General features: G+C 36.4%; 1 protein-coding gene and 1 long non-coding RNA gene across 13 annotated transcripts; both read left to right on the forward strand.

The window, feature by feature from the left end:
* The first annotated feature begins 521 nt into the window (after nucleotides 1-521).
* LOC115919930 lies at nucleotides 522-4,166 on the forward strand. Its single transcript, XR_004062069.1, has 2 exons — nucleotides 522-845; nucleotides 2,256-4,166. It is a non-coding gene; the product is annotated as an uncharacterized LOC115919930 (long non-coding RNA).
* A 350-nt stretch (nucleotides 4,167-4,516) lies between these two features.
* LOC105443335 lies at nucleotides 4,517-18,280 on the forward strand. 12 transcript variants are annotated; one of them, XR_004061987.1, is made up of 6 exons: nucleotides 4,517-7,466; nucleotides 8,009-8,128; nucleotides 8,687-8,773; nucleotides 10,359-10,423; nucleotides 17,578-17,888; nucleotides 18,205-18,280. XR_004061987.1 is itself a non-coding variant. In XM_030973751.1 (2 exons), the coding sequence occupies exons 1-2, from the start codon at nucleotides 8,875-8,877 to the stop codon at nucleotides 18,206-18,208; spliced, it is 1,575 nt and encodes a 524-aa protein (XP_030829611.1). In that variant the 5' UTR covers nucleotides 8,781-8,874; the 3' UTR covers nucleotides 18,209-18,280. The 12 variants fall into 12 exon arrangements, 2 of the variants coding, with proteins under 2 accessions (XP_030829611.1, XP_030829612.1); XR_004061990.1 differs by lacking the exon at nucleotides 17,578-17,888; XR_004061985.1 differs by lacking the exon at nucleotides 8,687-8,773 and having other exon boundaries at nucleotides 10,359-10,445.
* Nucleotides 18,281-19,150: the final 870 nt, after the last annotated feature.

Genomic DNA, 19,150 nt, shown 5'->3' on the forward strand with positions numbered 1-19,150 from the left:
TATTCGATAACTTTAGTAATGTTTGACGGATTTTAATGAAATTTGATAGGAAGGTACATGCTATCAAAATACAGCATAAGTTCAGTTTCGGAGTATGTAGGTCAAAGGTCATAGCTCATTAAATATGCGAATCTGGTTTCTGTTTGATAACTTTAGTATTATTTGATGGATTTTCATGAAATTCGATATGAAGGTACATAGTATAAAAACACAGCATAAGTTCAATTTCCGAGTATGTAGGTCAAAGGTCATAGCTCATTAAATATGCGAATCTGGTTTCCAATCGATAACTTTAGTAATGTTTGACAGATTTTAATCAAATTTGATATGAAGGTACATGGCATCAAAACACGGCCTAAGTTTGATTTCCCAGTATGTAGGTCAAAGGTCATAGCTCATTAAATATGTGAATCTGGTTTCTGTTTGATAACTTTAGTATTATTTGATGGATTTTCATGAAATTCGATATGAAGGTACATGGTATAAAAACACAGCATAAGTTCAATTTCGGAGTATGTAGGTCAAAGGTCATAGCTCATTAAATATGCGAATCTGGTTTCTGATATCGATAACTTTAGTAATGTTTGACGGATTTTAATCAAATTTGATATGAAAGTACATGGCATCAAAACATGGCCTTAGTTTGATTTCCCAGTATGTACCCTGCGAGGGGATGCTATGCTTTGCGTTGACTTGTTTTATTTATGTCATTTAGCATTATGAATGAGGGCTCATTATTTGTATTTATTGTAATATATTGATATTGGTATTTTATTAAATGTAATTTTTTGTTTTGTTTTGTTTGTATTTTAGGTTACTGAGAGTTGAAGAGAGAGTTGCAGAAAGTAAGTTGATATGCTTAGAAAGGCTGAAGTCAAGTAGTTTTTAAATTAAAGCTATGATGGAATGAAACAGATCCGCATAATTGGGAACAATTGAATGCAGAATACGAAAGCTATGGCTTTAAGAAATTTTCTATATAACTTTTTGACACTACCAAGTTACTTTTAATTATGTCAGTAAAGGTATAGACCAGTTTTGGAAAAGCCCCCCTCTCAAAAAATGAAATGGTACCTTTTTTTAACAATCATGTGAAAGAATATGTTTTGACTAATACCTGATGATACAAATTTTGATACTAATTGATATATTTGGTAAATTATTATATCTATCCGGAGTGGATAGATATTGCGCATGTGTCGCATAGTCCCATATACATCTTTCTGTGTACAGTGCTTGTAACTTTACCATGACTGGGTCAAATTTCTCATCATTTTGATGATCCAGAACCTTTCAGTACACACCAATACTTACCGTATATGCTAGATGATCAACCTTTTGTGAGCGATTTCACAACGTTTTTTTCGCAATGCAATCGCATGACCAAAACTGGTCTTGAATGAGGGCTCACTATTTGTATTTATTTTTGTAATATATTCATATTGGTTTTTTATAAAATGCAATTGTTTTTGTCTTTTCTTTTTTTATTTCTAGTGCTTTTAATCAACAAATGTCAGTTTGATTAAAGAAATGACCCACACCAGACGGTTATTTCTGTCTATGACTCTCTATGTTTTGCTGGAGTGTGTGGGGGGGGGGGGGGGGGGGGGGGGGGGGGAGTCACAGGTTGAACATTGGCACATAGAGAGGTCAAAAGTCATTTGAGGTCAAGCGTTAAAGTTTACCTGCAACCTCAGCTACACTACAAACACAAACACATTTTACCTTCACACATGTAAAATATCAATGCAATAATTCTACTCGTATCAAAGGGGGAGGGAGTAGATGCAGTGGAAGCAGGTGAAAGGCAGTAGCATATCATGTAATACCCCTTCTCAAAGTTTATGGGATGTTGCATTCTATGGCAGATATTTCAAAATCAGCTTGCGATAGGCCCTACAATTCTTATAGATGGCAATGGACATTGCGATATTCTAGTTATTTTCACAAGTGGGCGAGACACAACATCGCTAATGCCTTGTTTAAACTGAAAAGTCATCCACAAAGTAGATGAGGTTTAGACATTGGTCAGTTAAAAATTTATGTTGTGCCACCACCCATGATAATGTCATTACAGAAATGGTACAATTTGAAACAGGAAAAGAGCTTAAAATGAAAATGCATTGAAGTACTGTACCTAAACAAAATATTGATATTAACATTATTTCTGAACTGTTGGTTCTTACAAAAGTTATTGATTTCGGTCTAAGTAGCAGTTTGGGATGTAATGTGGTGTTTGAATCTTTCCATTTCAGATTTGATAGATCTACTCTTACTGTTGGACAGTTACTGAGAGAGAAGCAAGGAGGCAGAGGTAAATAGAACTCTTATTGTTGGACAGTTACTGACACAGAAGCAAGGAGGCAGAGGTGAATAGAACTCTTACTGTTGGACAGTTAATGAGAGAGAAGCAAGGAGGCAGAGGTAAATAGAGTTGTTACTGTTGGACAGTTATTGAGAGACAAGCAAGGAGGAAGAGGTGAATAGAGCTGTTACTGTTGGACAGTTACTGAGACAGAAGCAAGGAGGCAGAGGTGAATAGAGCTCTTACTGTTGGACAGTTACTGACACAGAAGCAAGGAGGCAGAGGTGAACAGAACTCTTACTGTTGGACAGTTAATGAGAGAGAAGCAAGGAGGCAGAGGTAAATAGAACTCTTATTGTTGGACAGTTACTGACACAGAAGCAAGGAGGCAGAGGTGAATAGAACTCTTACTGTTGGACAGTTAATGAGAGAGAAGCAAGGAGGCAGAGGTAAATAGAGTTGTTACTGTTGGACAGTTATTGAGAGACAAGCAAGGAGGAAGAGGTGAATAGAGCTGTTACTGTTGGACAGTTACTGAGACAGAAGCAAGGAGGCAGAGGTGAATAGAGCTCTTACTGTTGGACAGTTACTGACACAGAAGCAAGGAGGCAGAGGTGAATAGAACTCTTACTGTTGGACAGTTAATGAGAGAGAAGCAAGGAGGCAGAGGTAAATAGAACTCTTATTGTTGGACAGTTACTGACACAGAAGCAAGGAGGCAGAGGTGAATAGAGCTCTTACTGTTGGACAGTTAATGAGAGAGAAGCAAGGAGGCAGAGGTAAATAGAGTTGTTACTGTTGGACAGTTATTGAGAGACAAGCAAGGAGGAAGAGGTGAATAGAGCTGTTACTGTTGGACAGTTACTGAGACAGAAGCAAGGAGGCAGAGGTGAATAGAGCTCTTACTGTTGGACAGTTACTGACACAGAAGCAAGGAGGCAGAGGTGAATAGAACTCTTACTGTTGGACAGTTAATGAGAGAGAAGCAAGGAGGCAGAGGTAAATAGAACTCTTATTGTTGGACAGTTACTGACACAGAAGCAAGGAGGCAGAGGTGAATAGAGCTCTTACTGTTGGACAGTTAATGAGAGAGAAGCAAGGAGGCAGAGGTAAATAGAGTTGTTACTGTTGGACAGTTATTGAGAGACAAGCAAGGAGGAAGAGGTGAATAGAGCTGTTACTGTTGGACAGTTACTGAGACAGAAGCAAGGAGGCAGAGGTGAATAGAGCTCTTACTGTTGGACAGTTACTGACACAGAAGCAAGGAGGCAGAGGTGAATAGAACTCTTACTGTTGGACAGTTAATGAGAGAGAAGCAAGGAGGCAGAGGTAAATAGAACTCTTATTGTTGGACAGTTACTGACACAGAAGCAAGGAGGCAGAGGTGAATAGAGCTCTTACTGTTGGACAGTTAATGAGAGAGAAGCAAGGAGGCAGAGGTAAATAGAGTTGTTACTGTTGGACAGTTATTGAGAGACAAGCAAGGAGGAAGAGGTGAATAGAGCTGTTACTGTTGGACAGTTACTGAGACAGAAGCAAGGAGGCAGAGGTGAATAGAGCTCTTACTGTTGGACAGTTACTGACACAGAAGCAAGGAGGCAGAGGTGAATAGAACTCTTACTGTTGGACAGTTAATGAGAGAGAAGCAAGGAGGCAGAGGTAAATAGAACTCTTATTGTTGGACAGTTACTGACACAGAAGCAAGGAGGCAGAGGTGAATAGAACTCTTACTGTTGGACAGTTAATGAGAGAGAAGCAAGGAGGCAGAGGTAAATAGAGTTGTTACTGTTGGACAGTTATTGAGAGACAAGCAAGGAGGAAGAGGTGAATAGAGCTGTTACTGTTGGACAGTTACTGAGACAGAAGCAAGGAGGCAGAGGTGAATAGAGCTCTTACTGTTGGACAGTTAATGAGTGTTGCTATTCTGTTTACATCGCGAGGGTTTACTCTCGAAAGAACTCTCCAAAGAACTTGCACTTGAACTTGCACTTGAACTTACACTTGAACTTGCACTTGAACTTGCACTTGAACTAGCACTTGAACTTGCACTTGAACTATCTTGAACTATCTTGAACTATTTGAACTATCTTGAACTATTTTGAACTATCTTGAACTATCCAAAGAACTTGCACTTGAACTTGCACTTGAACTAGCACTTGAACTTGCACTTGCACTTGAACTATCTTGAACTATCTTGAACCATCTTGAACTATTTGAACTATCTTGAACTATTTGAACCATCTTGAACTATTTTGAACTTGTATTTGAACTAGCACTTGAACTTGAACTATCTTGAATGTATTGTAGCATAATCTTACCTCACAAACGTTAAAATTTTTGCCTTCTGAAAGATGGATGATGCTCCTTTTCATTTTAACAAACCTTTTAATATTTACCCCCTCTCGTTACAGGTGTCTGGCTGTCACTTATGTGTTTGTGTTTGTCTCCTGGAAAAGTAATTGTTTTATGTTGACATCTTTTCATTGTATACATTTGAACCAAAGAACCTTCATCTCACCTCTTTTCCTAATCTCAGAAGAGATCCTGCTCTCAGAAGAGAGTGTCCCACACTCAAGAAGGGTGTGCGTCTTTATCCATTTCATCACATTTCACCCACGGGAGACCGTGGTAGAGTTGTATAAAGAATCCACAGAAAAAAAATCCGAAAAAGAAAAGAAATATCTGAAAAAGAAAACAGGAACCAGGTGAGACTCCTGGATATATAATCAATAACAGGAACCAGGTGAAACTCCTGGATATATAATCAATAACAGGAAGCAGGTGAAACTCCTGGATATATAAGCAATAACAGGAACCAGGTGAGACTCCTGGATATATAAGCAATAACAGGAACCAGGTGAAACTCCTGGATAAATAAGCAATAACAGGAACCAGGTGAGACTCCTGGATAAATAAGCAATAACAGGGACAGTGTGTTAGAAAAACAAACAGGCTTGATAGGAATAAATACAATTTATCAAATTACAGTTTTGAGAAATAAAAGGCAAGTTTGCAAAAAGTGGGAAACAAACTTGGGATATTTTCAGTTGTAGGGATACAATAAAGTGTGTTTGCTTACAAAGAACTTTGGGTGAGCGTATTGGAAATTCATTAACCAGTGATAAGATTAATTAATCAGAAGAAAAGCAGGATATTTGATCGTTTACAGATTTTTTTTAAAAGGAAGTAAGCGTGGTAAAATTGAAAAAGGGGTGGGGAAAATTGAAGAAAGAAAAGAAGGTTTAGAAATACAAGTGAACTAGAGTAGTTGGATAGAAGATATTTGATTACAGAGGTTTTTAAGTTAAAAGAAAAAGCAGTGAGTTTGAAAAATTACAAAGAGAGTGAGTAAAATTGAAGTCAAGAGAACAAGTAACCTTGAGTAGTTTGAAAGAGCATATTTTATTACAGAGAGGTTTTTTTAAAGAAAGGAGTAAGCTTTAAATTACAAAGAGTGAGGACGATTGAAGAGAGTAAGGTTCAAAAGTTTATAGAGTTAGAAAAAAAAAAGGAAGTGACTGATAAATTATACATACTGAAGTCAAGTGTGGAGAATTGAAGAGAATTAAGTGCAGAGATACAAGTGGGCTTGAGTAGTTGCAGAGAGGGTATTTGATCATTCACAGATTTTGTTTAAAAAATCCCTGATAAATTACAAAAAGATTGAGGAAAATTGAAGTAAGAGGAAACGTAAATACAAGTGAGCTTAGGTGGTTGGAAAGAAAATATTTGATTAGAGAGTTTTTAGAATAAAAAGACCGGAACTTGGTAAATTACATATTCGTGAGGAAAATTAAAGCCAGAGAACAAGATTGAGAAATAAAGTGGGCTTAAGAACTTTGATAGAGGATATTTGATGACACTTTTTTTTTTAATTTAAGAAAGAGGTAAGCTTGATTAATTACAAAAGCGTGAGAAAAGTTGAAGTAAGAGAATAAAGTCCAGAACTTACAGAGTTTAGAGAAAAGGAGGTGTCTTTGATAAGTTGAACATATTAAAAAAAAAGAAAAAAAGGGTGAGGAAAATTGAAGAGAATAAGGTTCAGATATACAAGTGGGCTTGAGAAGTTGCAGAGAAGGTATTTTATCATTTACAGAGTTTTGGAGAAAAGAAGGGAGCGTGATAAATAAAAAGAATAAGGAAATTATTAAAGAGATCAAGGTAGAAAAATACAAGTGGGCTTGAGTGGTTGGAAAAAAAATATTTGATCACAGATTTTCTTTTCTTTTTTTTAAAGTGAGCTTGATAAATAACAAAAGTAGAAAAATTGAAGTAAGAGAACAAGGTTTAGGAAAAACATATAAGCTTAAGTAGTTTCATCGAGAGTAGGAAACGTGTTAATATAACTAATATTCAAGTAATTAACTAAAGTTTGTTGATAAAGAAGAGAGTTGAAGGAAATTTTGATAAGATATTCAGTGTTTGTATTAAGTGACTTTTATTACAAGGAAAATAACATTATAATAAACCCTTAAGTGTGAAAAGGGGATAAACAATTTTGCATCGAGAGTAACAGAGTCCACTTGCGAGTCTGCTTCATTGACAAACAGATTTTAAAAATTGTCAGGGAACTAAAAGTTTTTAATAAAGTATTGCACTTTGAAGAGATATATTGCAGAATAGATACAAAGATTCGTACGTGAAATCTTTAAAAGTATTACCTTCTTGTACATCCAAAACACATCAAGGCATTTATTTGAATATTACTAATTAGACTGTAAACTTTTAATATTGTGCATTTTATGCCTATTGCGATAAAGAGATTGAAAATGGCTGCCACTCAATTCAGCTCTATTGTTCATGAGATTCTAAGCATGCTTTCCAGTTACACATCGATGATCAACACAGATGTTGATGAATGTTATTGCATGGATAAGATCAATAAAAGTGACAACTATGTAACATGCGAGTCTTGTACCAACCATTTCCATGTGACATGTGAGGAATACTTGAACAATGACAAACTTGCTGACCAGAGATTGATTTGGATTTGCTCATGCTGTGGTCATAGCAATATTGGCGATCGAATATTTGACAAAGTATGTATTCCATCTCATTATAACAGATATGAGCCTCTCATGTCAGCAGATGATGATGACAATGACGATGAGAACATGGAGATCTTCAAACAGACAAGACGAGTAAGGACATCAAAGAAGAGGTATGTTAAAGTAAAAAGGAGCACGCTGTTTGCAGAGCCATGTAGCAGATATGAAAATGGTGTAACAGACAATCTGTCTCATTTCATAGATCAAAACTTGCTCAATGAAGAAGTTGACGATAAATGGGTGAAAGTGAAATGCAAGAGAGCAAAACTGATGGCAAGAAAAAGAGAAGAAAGATTGCATTCAAATTCAAAAGAAGAAAATGAACAGGACAAAAGGCAGAAAAGATCAATTCAGGGTGTATTGTTGGAACCAGGTGTTACCTACATTGGCAAAGCATTCAAGACATTTTATGGGAGTCGTAAGAGAAAAAACACAGTACACAAAAAAGAGTGTAAGGTGAAGCAGAAAATGAAAAATGAAGAAGAAGATGTCAGTGTGCAATCCTATGCAGAAAATCTATTGAGCATTTATGCTTGCAGTGTGCAATCTCTACATTCTATGAAGGTTTACAATGAAGCCTGTGAAGAAATGGAAAGAATGCAAAATCAATCATACGCTGACGTAACTGCTAGTTTGTCTCCATTGTCAAAACCAGATTCTGATCAACGCTCTAACCAAAGAACTTGCAACATTCTGGAAAAGATGCAGGATTTGAGACGATACAGAGTCTACGCAGGAGGTAAAAGAGGAAGAGGTCGAAAAAGGAACATGAAAGGTCAGTCTTCCAAAGCCGGGAAAAAAGGCACTGATGGAAATCACTCTTGTGATAAATCAGAGATTAGATTTGACAAAGATGAAGGAATAGAATTAGCAGTAAAGAATGAGAAGCTGGATACAAAGAAATCTATGAATGCAAGTGACAAAGGACTTGATCCAAATACATGTAAAAATGATGAACACTCAGACCAGCATATTTGCAATATGAAAGACAACAAAGGTTCAGATAGAGTTGTGCAGGACGATTCAAAGAATAATCTGTTGAAATCAAATTTTGATGAAAATAGGGAAATTGAAACAGACGATGATAGTGGCAGTGATGTTCATATACCAGTGAAACGTTCGTGTGCAAGAAAATGTATAGAATCTGATAGTGATACAGACACAAGTCCTGGATGTGATTTATTCGATAGAAGTGTTTTACCAGAACGCAATATGCCTTTCAATGTTTGTGATAGACCAATTGATATGCCCAGAAATGAACCAGTAGACAGTGTCTGTGAATTGGTATTGGAAAATGATGATATGATGAAAAATGATTTTTCATATGTTTCAGATGGTGTACCAGAAGATGCAGTGTTTGACAATGACCTGAAGAATAAAAGCTTTGATACAGTAAAAGATGGTACAGACAATGATACTGGTATGTCATTTAAGGATCATGCTCATTCAAGGAATCCTTTAGAATCTTCTTCAGATTCAAATATCAAAGATGAAGACATTGAAAAGGCAATAGATGCTAATATGTACACATGTACTGATGAAACAGAAACAGAAGTTGAATTTGTAGCAGATCTTGGATTACGTGATAGACCAGATAAAGATTTCAAATTTGTACCCCTCCAGAATAATGACAAACAGAACATTTGTTCAAAACTGAATATCAGATATAAAGGCAAAGGCTGTGATTCAAGGTTAGATAGAAATAGCTCTATTGGAGTTCCTTTACAGAGTAAACAAATTACTGGTGATGGCAATTGTTTCTTTCGTGCAATTTCCTATGTAATTTCTGGAACTGAGCGTAATCATGCAATTCTAAGAAATGCCACTGTGAAACATTTATTGCAAACCAAGGACATGTTTAGTAATACATTGAGGCAAGAATATAGAACAGTCAGAGAATATGTTTTGAAACGTAGAATAAAGGAAGACGGAACGTGGGCTACAGACACTGAAATTAGCGCTTTAGCAAATTTAATCGATACTGATATTTATTCATACAATGACCAAGTACCATGTTGGCAATTGTACTCCGCAAAGAAACCTGGAAGAATCAATATTGTTACATCTGATAAGGGAATTTATATACTGTACACAGGAAATGTTCATTTTAATGTTGTTGAATCTGTAGATTTTGTCAATTTCAATTCATTGGAACAGACAAGAACAACTAAAGAAGATAGAACGTCAAAGAGAACTTTGCCATGTCAATCAATTCAGGCTGATGTTAAAGTAAAGCATGTGTTGAAGAAGTGTAGATCCAAGTCGCAGATAGTGGAAGAAATTGATGAAGTAGTGGATAAGTCTCCTGAAACATTTCAAAACCATGTTGATCCAAACGGAAAAAAACGTAGGCTCACGTTGGAGACTGGTACGATAAATCACGATGAGAGGAAAGGTACTGCAAATCTTTTGGACATGACATATGAACAGTGTGCAAGTAATCAGTCTGAATCAGTCGTTCACAACGAACGTAACACCAAGGACGAAATCCTTGAAAGTGATCACAAAGACAAATGCACGAGAGTCGATACACAAATAACGCTTGTTGCCCAAGGGACATTCAATCAAGGTGATACAAGATTTGGTGACTTAAGTGGAAAGCAGTGTGTTACCAATTCACTTTCTGCACTGTTGTATAGCAAGGTAAAAAATGCCAATGATTGGAAAAGTACAGATCTAGACAGGATTTTGAATAACGGTAATGAATTATACTGTTACATACGGCGATCCACTTCACTCGACAACCAATACTTATTGATATCTGATCTATTTGAATATTTGGATGCGTACAATGAATTGTTTAACATAGTACGCCGTGAACCAGTCACTGGATTGTTAGATGGAGATGAATTGATATTGGCCCAGTCTCTTTCGATGACATTGAAGCAAGGACTCAAAAAAGAACTCTGTACTGATTCTGATGCATGTTTTGTGACATTTGCTAGAAGTACTTTCATTGTATTATCTGGTCAAGATGGTTTCTTTATATTTGATTCACATTCCAGAAGCAGTCGAGGTTTCCTGAGTTGTAACGGACACAGTGTTGTACTTCGTACTCAAAGCTGGCAAGGTGTGTACAAGCATTGCATGAGGTTAGCAAAATCAATGGGATGCCCCCTGCACACCGAATATGAAGTAACTAGTGTATGTGCTAAAGCAACTTCCGGTAAGAATGAAACCTTGAAAGGCTATCCACAGTTACAGGATTTTGTTTGTAATCCAATTCCTTCGTCAAATACGCACAGTGAAAGTCAGTCTGGAAGCTCTGGATGTTCCATACATTGTGAAAGCTTTGATGAAGTTCAAATATTGGATGAGAGTGTTTCCCCACAAAAGATGATTGATAACCCAAATGTATTTGTCTTCCCTGAAGAAGCAAATGAAACAATCATTCATGATGTACATTATAACGGTCAGGAATTAAAACTGAAGAGTGTGACAATTACCTTAACCAAACTAAAAGAACCACAGCTAAATAATAGTTGTCTTCTGAACGGAAATGACTCTATAAATACAGAATATGTAAATGAACAAAAAGGAGACTCAAAAAATTGTACCAAGTGTGCAAATGACTCAAATAAATTGAATCCAGCAGACAAAGTTCAGAAGTCCAACTCAACTTTAAGCAAAAAACGAAAATTGAGTAACATTGAAAATGATGCAAAAGTCGATGTTGACCTTGGTAATGAAGTTCTAAAAACTAAATTGGGGAAAAGAAAAGACGATGATGTGAAAAAAACAAGTGGAAATTTATGTGAAAATTTCAAGCAAGGAAAGACTACTGAAACAAAACAAAATTCAAATGCTGACAATTCAAGGAAAAAACGTAAAAGAAAAAATTATAATCGAAAAAAGAATAACAATAAAGAGCGAATGAGAGAAAGACGAGCTGTGACAAAGGCAATAGACAGAAATAGTAAGAAAAAAAAGCAAGTTCTCAATGCAAACATACGTAAAATGAAGAGATCAATTATGGAGAGGGATAAATATCATCATGATGTAATCTGGAAAATGACCAAAAAAAATCAAGTAAAACAAAAATACAGGGAAGAGAAAGACACTGATTCATCATGCAATTCAAAGAAGGCAAGTTATAACAAACAAAGACAGAACAGAAAGTACAAACAAGATCCAAGTTTTAGGAAAAAACAGGTCACTTCTATGAAAGAAAAATATCACTCTGATAAACGGTATAAACAAAAAACTCTTGATTTAAATAAACAGAAATATAGGACAAATGAACAGTTCAAAGAAAATTTAAAAACCACCATGCGAAATAAAATGAAGCATATGTACCATAACAACAAGAATTTTAAACAAAAGCAAAAAGCTTCTATGAAAATGAGCATGAGAAAGAGATACTTGGAGGATATGCATTTTAAACAACAAAAAAAGGCTTCTATGAAAATAAGCATGAGAAAGAGATACTTGGAGGATATGCATTTTAAACAACAAAAAAAGGCTTCTATGAAAATAAGCATGAGAAAGAGATACTTGGAGGATATGCATTTTAAACAAAAACAAAAGACAGCTATGAAATCCCTGTCCCAAACTAGATACACAAATAAGAAACTAAGGGAAAAGATACTGATGAGGTTAAATATTAAATATAAAAAAATAGAAAAATATAGACAAAAAGTAATGAAACAGAATCTTAAAAGAGCTCTAGTTAATAAATTCAAAATGTCCGAGTTTGATAATGTACTACAGGAGTTTAGGAAGATTATTTCTCATGGTCCAGAATTTGTTTGCTGTGTTTGCTTTAAACTTCTCTTTGAGAACCAAGTAATAAAATGTATGAAGACCAATTATAAACTTCAGACATGTATAAGTGAAAAATATTTGCATGTTTGCAATTCAGAATGCAGATCAGAATGTCAAATACGCCAGTCAGCCAGATCATCACTGTGGATATGCCACAATTGTCACAGAAAGTTGCGGTCTGGAAAAGTACCTGGAGAAGCAAACATAAATAATTTACAATTACATCAAGTCCCAGAAGAACTTGCCAACTTAAACACTCTAGAACAGCATTTGATTGCACTACATATCCCTTTTATGAAGTTAATGGCTTTGCCCAAAGGTGGTCAAAATGGTGTTCATGGCCCAGTTGTTTGTGTCCCTTCAAACACTTTTGAAACAGTAGATATGTTGCCAAGACCACAGACTGAAGATCAATTGATCCGTGTTAAGCTGAAAAGAAAATTGTCTTACAAAGGTTGTTATGAGTACAGATTTGTAGATAAATCTAACTTGCTTAATGCTCTGCAGTATTTAAAAGCAAATAATAAGTGGTATTTTGATGTTACAGTAAATGATAAATGGGAAAACTCACTTGAACGAAATGAAAAAGATAATGAAAAGGAAGAAGCAGTGGAAATCGGTGGTAAAGCTCGTTTAGCCAAATATTGGAAGGAAATGGAAGAACAAATTGATTACATTTTGTCCAAAGACAAAAATGCTAATGAAAACATGCAAGACAACAGTAAAGTACCAAAAAAAATAGGTGACAATGACACTGAAGACGATATGGAAGAACGATTACGCGGTATTCAGTTAGACTCGTGTCTCCAGCCAGTAGATATTGGACAGGAAATATTAGATCAGTATTTTGAAGACATAATATGTTGTGCTCCTTGTGAAGGAAGAAGCCCTGTATCAATTCTACAAGATGAAAGCAATGAGGCCAAATGTTTCCCAGTATTATTTCCTAAAGGTCAACCAACATTCCATGATAGAAGAGATGAAAAAATAACATTGGGACGTTATCTGCACAACCGATTGATGCACGTGGACAACAGATTTGCTCAGAATACAGATTATATCTTTTATGCACAATATATTTATGAAATTCAACAGGTTATATCACAAGTTTCTATCGCATTAAGGCAAAGTCCAAACAAAAAAGATGATTCGTCTTCAATAACTGCCTCAGATTTGAAAGATGCAGAGAAAGTTAAAAAAATACTAAAATCAGACAAGGGCTATAAATTTTTAAAGCAAATTCGTGGAACACCTCCATTCTGGCAAAAGACACAAAAAGATGTTCTCGCAATGGTAAGACAGCTTGGAAAGCCCACATGGTTTGCTTCTTTCTCATCTGCCGATATGAGATGGCCAGAATTAATGAATACATTGCTTAGACAAAAAGGAGACACCAGGGAATCGAGTGAATTAGACTATACAGAGAAATGTAATCTTTTAAGATCAAATCCAGTAACAGTTGCCAGAATGTTTGATAAAAGATTTCACACTTTTATGAAGAAAGTTATTTTATCTCCCGCTGCACCGATTGGTAAAATAGTTGATTCATTTTGGAGAGTAGAGTATCAAGCTCGTGGTTCCCCTCACATTCATGCCTTGTTCTGGGTTCAAAATGCTCCACAGTTGGGTATCGATAATGATGATGATGTCGTACAATTCGTAGATAAATACATTTGTTGCCAGAAACCGGATGAAAAGGAAGATCAAGAACTACATGAAATAGTAAGCAAGGTCCAACAACACAGTAAGAAACATTCTAAATCTTGCACAAAAACAGGGAAGGCATGTAGATTTAATTTCCCGAGACCACCATCTGGAAAAACATTCATTGTAACACCCGTTGAAGAGATTCCAGCTAAAGATTGTGGGAAAGTGCAAAATAAGGAAAATGATAATGATCAAGTTAAAGCTTCTGAAAAGACTAAAGATGATGCAGAGAAATTGTTGAATTCAGTTAAAGATGCATTATCCAATGGAATCGAGTACAACAGTGTAAACCATCTCTTTGAAAAGCTTGGCATTACACAAAATCAATTTGAGAATGCACATAATGAATTAGCATCACAACAAAGTATAATCATCAAAAGAAAAATACAAGATGTATGGGTAAATCAGTTTAATCCAAGTCTACTAAGAAGCTGGAATGCCAACATGGATTTGCAGTTCGTAACAAATGTATTTGCATGCGTGGCTTATATTGTATCCTACATGTCAAAAGCTGAACGAGAAATCGGATTGCTATTGAGTCATACACTATCAGAAATGAAAGAGGGAAATGATAACGCAAAGGAAAGCATGAAAAAACTTGGCCAGGTGTACATGCAAAATCGTGAAGTGTCTGCTCAAGAAAGCGTCTATCGTGTTTGCAGTCTCAGATTGAAAGAATGTTCTAGGAAAGTGGAATTTATTCCTGTTGGACCCAACCCTGTCAGAATGAGTTTACCATTAAGCGTTATAAAAAGCAGACCAGATAACGATAATGATGATGATGAGAATGTTTGGATGCCTAGCAAGCTTGACAGATACAAAGCTCGACCTAGAAACACAGAATTCAGTGATATGTGTCTTGCAACGTTTTGTTCTCAGTACAGAATCTTAACTGCATCCCAAAAGCCAAGTACAAGAAGTAAAAATGTCTTTAAATTAGATAACGATCTGGGCTATATTCAGAAGCGTACTCGTACAGGAGATGCAGTTGTAAGATATCCCCGATTCTCACCCATCATCTCACCAGAAAAATATTATTTGAGCATTTTGCAACTCTTTCTGCCATATTTTGAAGATGGACAATCAAAGCCCCCAACATTTGAAACACATGAAGAGTTCTACGAGACAGGTTCTGTGAAAATATGTGGACGTGAATTGGAGAAAGTCTGGTCAATTGTCTGTACTAACCGAAAAAAGTTTGAAATGAATGCCGATGCAATTGATCATGCACAGGAGCATCTTGACAAATTTGGTCCATACGAAGATGCATGGGGTCTTTTATGTCCGGAAAAGGAAGTAGAGCTACTTGAACATCCCAAAGAAAATGTAGATGTCGAAGATTGTGATGGAGATCTTGATATCCCTGATTTAAAGAATGAAGCGAAAAAAGAGGACTATAGCATCGAACTACGTTCTGTAAAAATTTCCAAACAAGATGGACATTCTTTGATGAGGTCTTTGAATGAGAAGCAACAGAGTGTTTTTTACAAAATACGACAGTGGTGTTTAGATAGAGTAAATGGAAAATCTGTCGAACCGTTTCATATGTTTCTAACTGGAGGTGCTGGTACTGGAAAGAGTCATTTGATCAAATGTCTTTACTATGAAGCAACACGTATACTAGCCCGAATGTTGCCACATCCTGATGATGTCTCAGTATTGAAAATGGCTCCAACCGGAGTAGCTGCATACAATATCAATGGCCATACTATACATAGTATTCTTTCTATTCCAATCAATGCACAAGTACTGTATCAACCGCTGAGTGATGAGAAAATAAGTGTCCTTCGAAATAAGCTGGCTGAATTGCAAATTTTAATCATAGATGAAGTATCAATGGTAGATCAAAAGTTAATGTCTTACATTCACGGCCGCCTACGACAAATAAAACAATCACGCGATCAAACTGCTTTTGCTGGTGTTTCAGTTATTGCTGTGGGAGACATGTATCAGTTACCTCCAGTCTTAGGAACTCCTTTATATAAAGACACACTCAATGGTGCATTGTGGAATGCTAATTTCAAGAAAGTAGAACTTGAAGACATTATGAGACAAAAAGACGATACCCAATTCGCTCTTCTCTTAAATAGATTACGTGTAAAACAAGGGGATGAGATTCTCTGTGATGAAGATCTAGCAATGCTCAAGTCCTGTGAGACTGGTGAAGAATGTGAAAATGCTCTGCATATCTATGCATGTAACAAGGAAGTAGATGCTTGGAACAAGAAATTATTGCATACAAAATGTGGAGATGTGATATGCGTAAAAGCACAAGACATGGACAAAGATGTTAAAAAGGGAAATCAAATACGGGAAAAACCTTATACAAAGATGAAAACCCAGTTGCCTTCTTATCTGTGGATTGCAGTTAATGCTAGAGTGATGTTGCTCAAGAACATTGATGTTAGTAAAGGCCTGACAAATGGATGTTTTGGAAATGTAACAGAAATAATAACGGATCATACAAATTTGAATCCAGTTTGCATCAAAGTTAATTTTGAGAAGGCCGATGTGGGTATTCATTCAATCGAAATGTCTCAAGAATCTATTGGTAAGAAATATGTGAGAAAACAATTTCCACTTAAACTTGCTTATGCTTGCACAATTCATAAAGTACAAGGTTCGACATTAGACAAAGCTGTTGTATCATTAAAAAGTGTATTTCAATCTGGACAGGCATATGTTGGGCTTAGTCGCGTTACTTCGTTATCTGGACTTGTGATAGAACATTTCGATCCTAAACGTATATATTGTAATCCAGAAATTAAAGAACGCATTGAGATTATGAAGCCGTTTATCAAGAATGAAACTTCTGAAGATATTCACGATTATAACTTTTCTTTGGTAATGCAAAATGTACAAGGATTAAAACAGCATTTTATCGATTTCAAATCCCAGTGCCAATTTGTGAATGTAGATTTTATTTGCTTGACCGAAACATGGATTAATGATAATGATCTCTGTGACGTTATTTTAGATAACTTTCGATTTTATCATCAGCCACGACATCTTTCATACTGTAATTCTGGAGTTGGAAATGTACTCAAAGAACAATCGCATGGAGGTGTTGGAATGTATATCAAGAATACATATTCAAGTAGATTAGACATATCTGTCGACAACTTAGAGTTTATCGCAATTCTTGTCACCAAACCAGTTTCTGTTGTGATTTCAGTTGTTTATCGACCTCCATCATATAGTATCAAATCATTCTGTGAATCATTAGACAATTTGCTAAATGCATTACACAAAAGAAGCATTAGGTGTATTGTGATGGGAGATTTTAATGAGGATTTGTTTAAAGGTTCTTCACAGGTAAACAAGCTAATGTGTAATAAAGGTTACAAACAGCATGTTGTAAATGCTACTACTGAGAAGGGAACAATGATAGATCATGTGTACAGCAAAGGACTAGATTTATTGGAAACAGAGGTCATCCCTACATATTATAGTTACCACGAAGCTGTTAAGATTGCATTTTGATATTTATTGTAAAGGCCAAATAAAAAAATAAAACATGTTTAGCGTCCTGTTTTTTCGAAAAAAAAGGAAGGAGGCCCTTTACACCTGGAGTAATTTGGCAATTCTATGACATCTCTTTTTGCTTTGAAAATGTTACATTGGGGTTGCATAGACAGAATACTTTTTAAGTCAAATGCTTTCATTAATAATGTTAACACTTTTAAAAAAGAAACATTTAGTACTGTTTATATTCCTAATCTTCAAATGATTTTTTTTATTTCACTTCTTCAGATAACTTCTTCAAAAGACTGCAAAGTGCAACGTTGCAAAGCTCATTTCTACAACCCTAGTTACCAATGACAGTGCACCACCATATTCCTTTGCTCACCAGTTGAAACAAACTACCGCCCTCGAGTCAGAAGGCTGTCCTCATCGTCCAACACACAGCGGTAACATCACCCCAGGACTTCAGCCCTCCGGTGATACCTGGTTCAGCAAAGACTAGGCCTTGGGGAGTGTTTACGGCTCTGTCACCAAAACAGCATTGTGGCAGAAGTATGGAACACCAGCATATACATGTAATGTATCGGGACCTTTACAGGGTAAGTAAAGATTGCCAAACTAAAATGTTTGAAAAAGCCTAACTCTACTGTACAGAATTATTTCAAGCTCCTCCTGATAGATGGCTGACCTCGGCCACTACACTGTTGATTCCCACAAAATTGGCACACCTGGAGTAAATTGGCAATTCTATGACATATCTTTTTGCTTTGAAAATGTTACATTGGGGTTGCATAGTCAGAATACTTTTTATGTCAAATGCGTTCATTAATAATGTTAACACTTTTAAAAAAGAAACATTTAGTACTGTTTATATTCCTAATCTTCAAATGATTTTTTTATATTTTACTTCTTCAGATAACTTCTTCAGATGACTGCAAAGCGCAACGTTGCAAAGCTCATTTCTACAACCCTAGTCACCAATGACAGTGCACCACCATATCCCTTTGCTCACCAGTTGAAACAAACTACCGCCCTCGAGTTAGCCTATCCGATATGCGTCGGGCTTTACAAGTAATCTAATCGCGTTTATATGGAGAGTAACATTGGCACGGTCAGCCCGAGCGCCTATCATCACTGGTACACGCGAAAAGTTTTATTTTCTTTTATGTACCTTGTTTCGTTCGTAGAAAATCTACGAACCCCCTGCAAAGCTCTTTCATGAATATTTATGTGGCAAGGACAAAAATAGGCCAATGAGCGATGGGGAACGCGGAGATGATATTTGATTGGTTGAATCAAAGTGATCGGTCACCAAATAAGGCTAGTCTTATGAATCATGCATGAGAATACGCTCGTCACACATACGATACACGAATAATGATGAATTGACCAGTGATGATAGGCGCTCGGGCTAACGCCCGCGCCGATGTCAGTCTCCCAAACGCGATTAGTACACTTGCCATTTTGCCCGACGCCTATCGGATAGGCTACCCTCGAGTCAGAAGGCTGTCCTCATCGTCCAACACACAGCGGTAACATCACCCCAGGACTTCAGCCCTCCGGTGATACCTGGTTCAGCAAAGACTAGGCCTTGGGGAGTGTTTACGGCTCTGTCACCAAAACAGCATTGTGGCAGAAGTATGCAACACCAGCATATACATGTAATGTATCGGGACCTTCACAGGGTAAGGAAAGATTGCCACACTAAAATGTTTGAAAAAGCCTAACCCTACTGTACAGAGTTATTTCAAGCTCCTCCTGATAGATGGCTGACCTCAGCCACTACACTGTTGATTCCCACAAAATTGGCACACCTGGAGTAAATTGGCAATTCTATGACATATCTTTTTGCTTTGAAAAT

Source organism: Strongylocentrotus purpuratus, unplaced genomic scaffold (assembly GCF_000002235.5).
Source record: "Strongylocentrotus purpuratus isolate Spur 01 unplaced genomic scaffold, Spur_5.0 spur5_scaffold_7, whole genome shotgun sequence".
In the NCBI taxonomy this organism is placed as follows: Eukaryota; Metazoa; Echinodermata; class Echinoidea; order Camarodonta; family Strongylocentrotidae; genus Strongylocentrotus; species Strongylocentrotus purpuratus.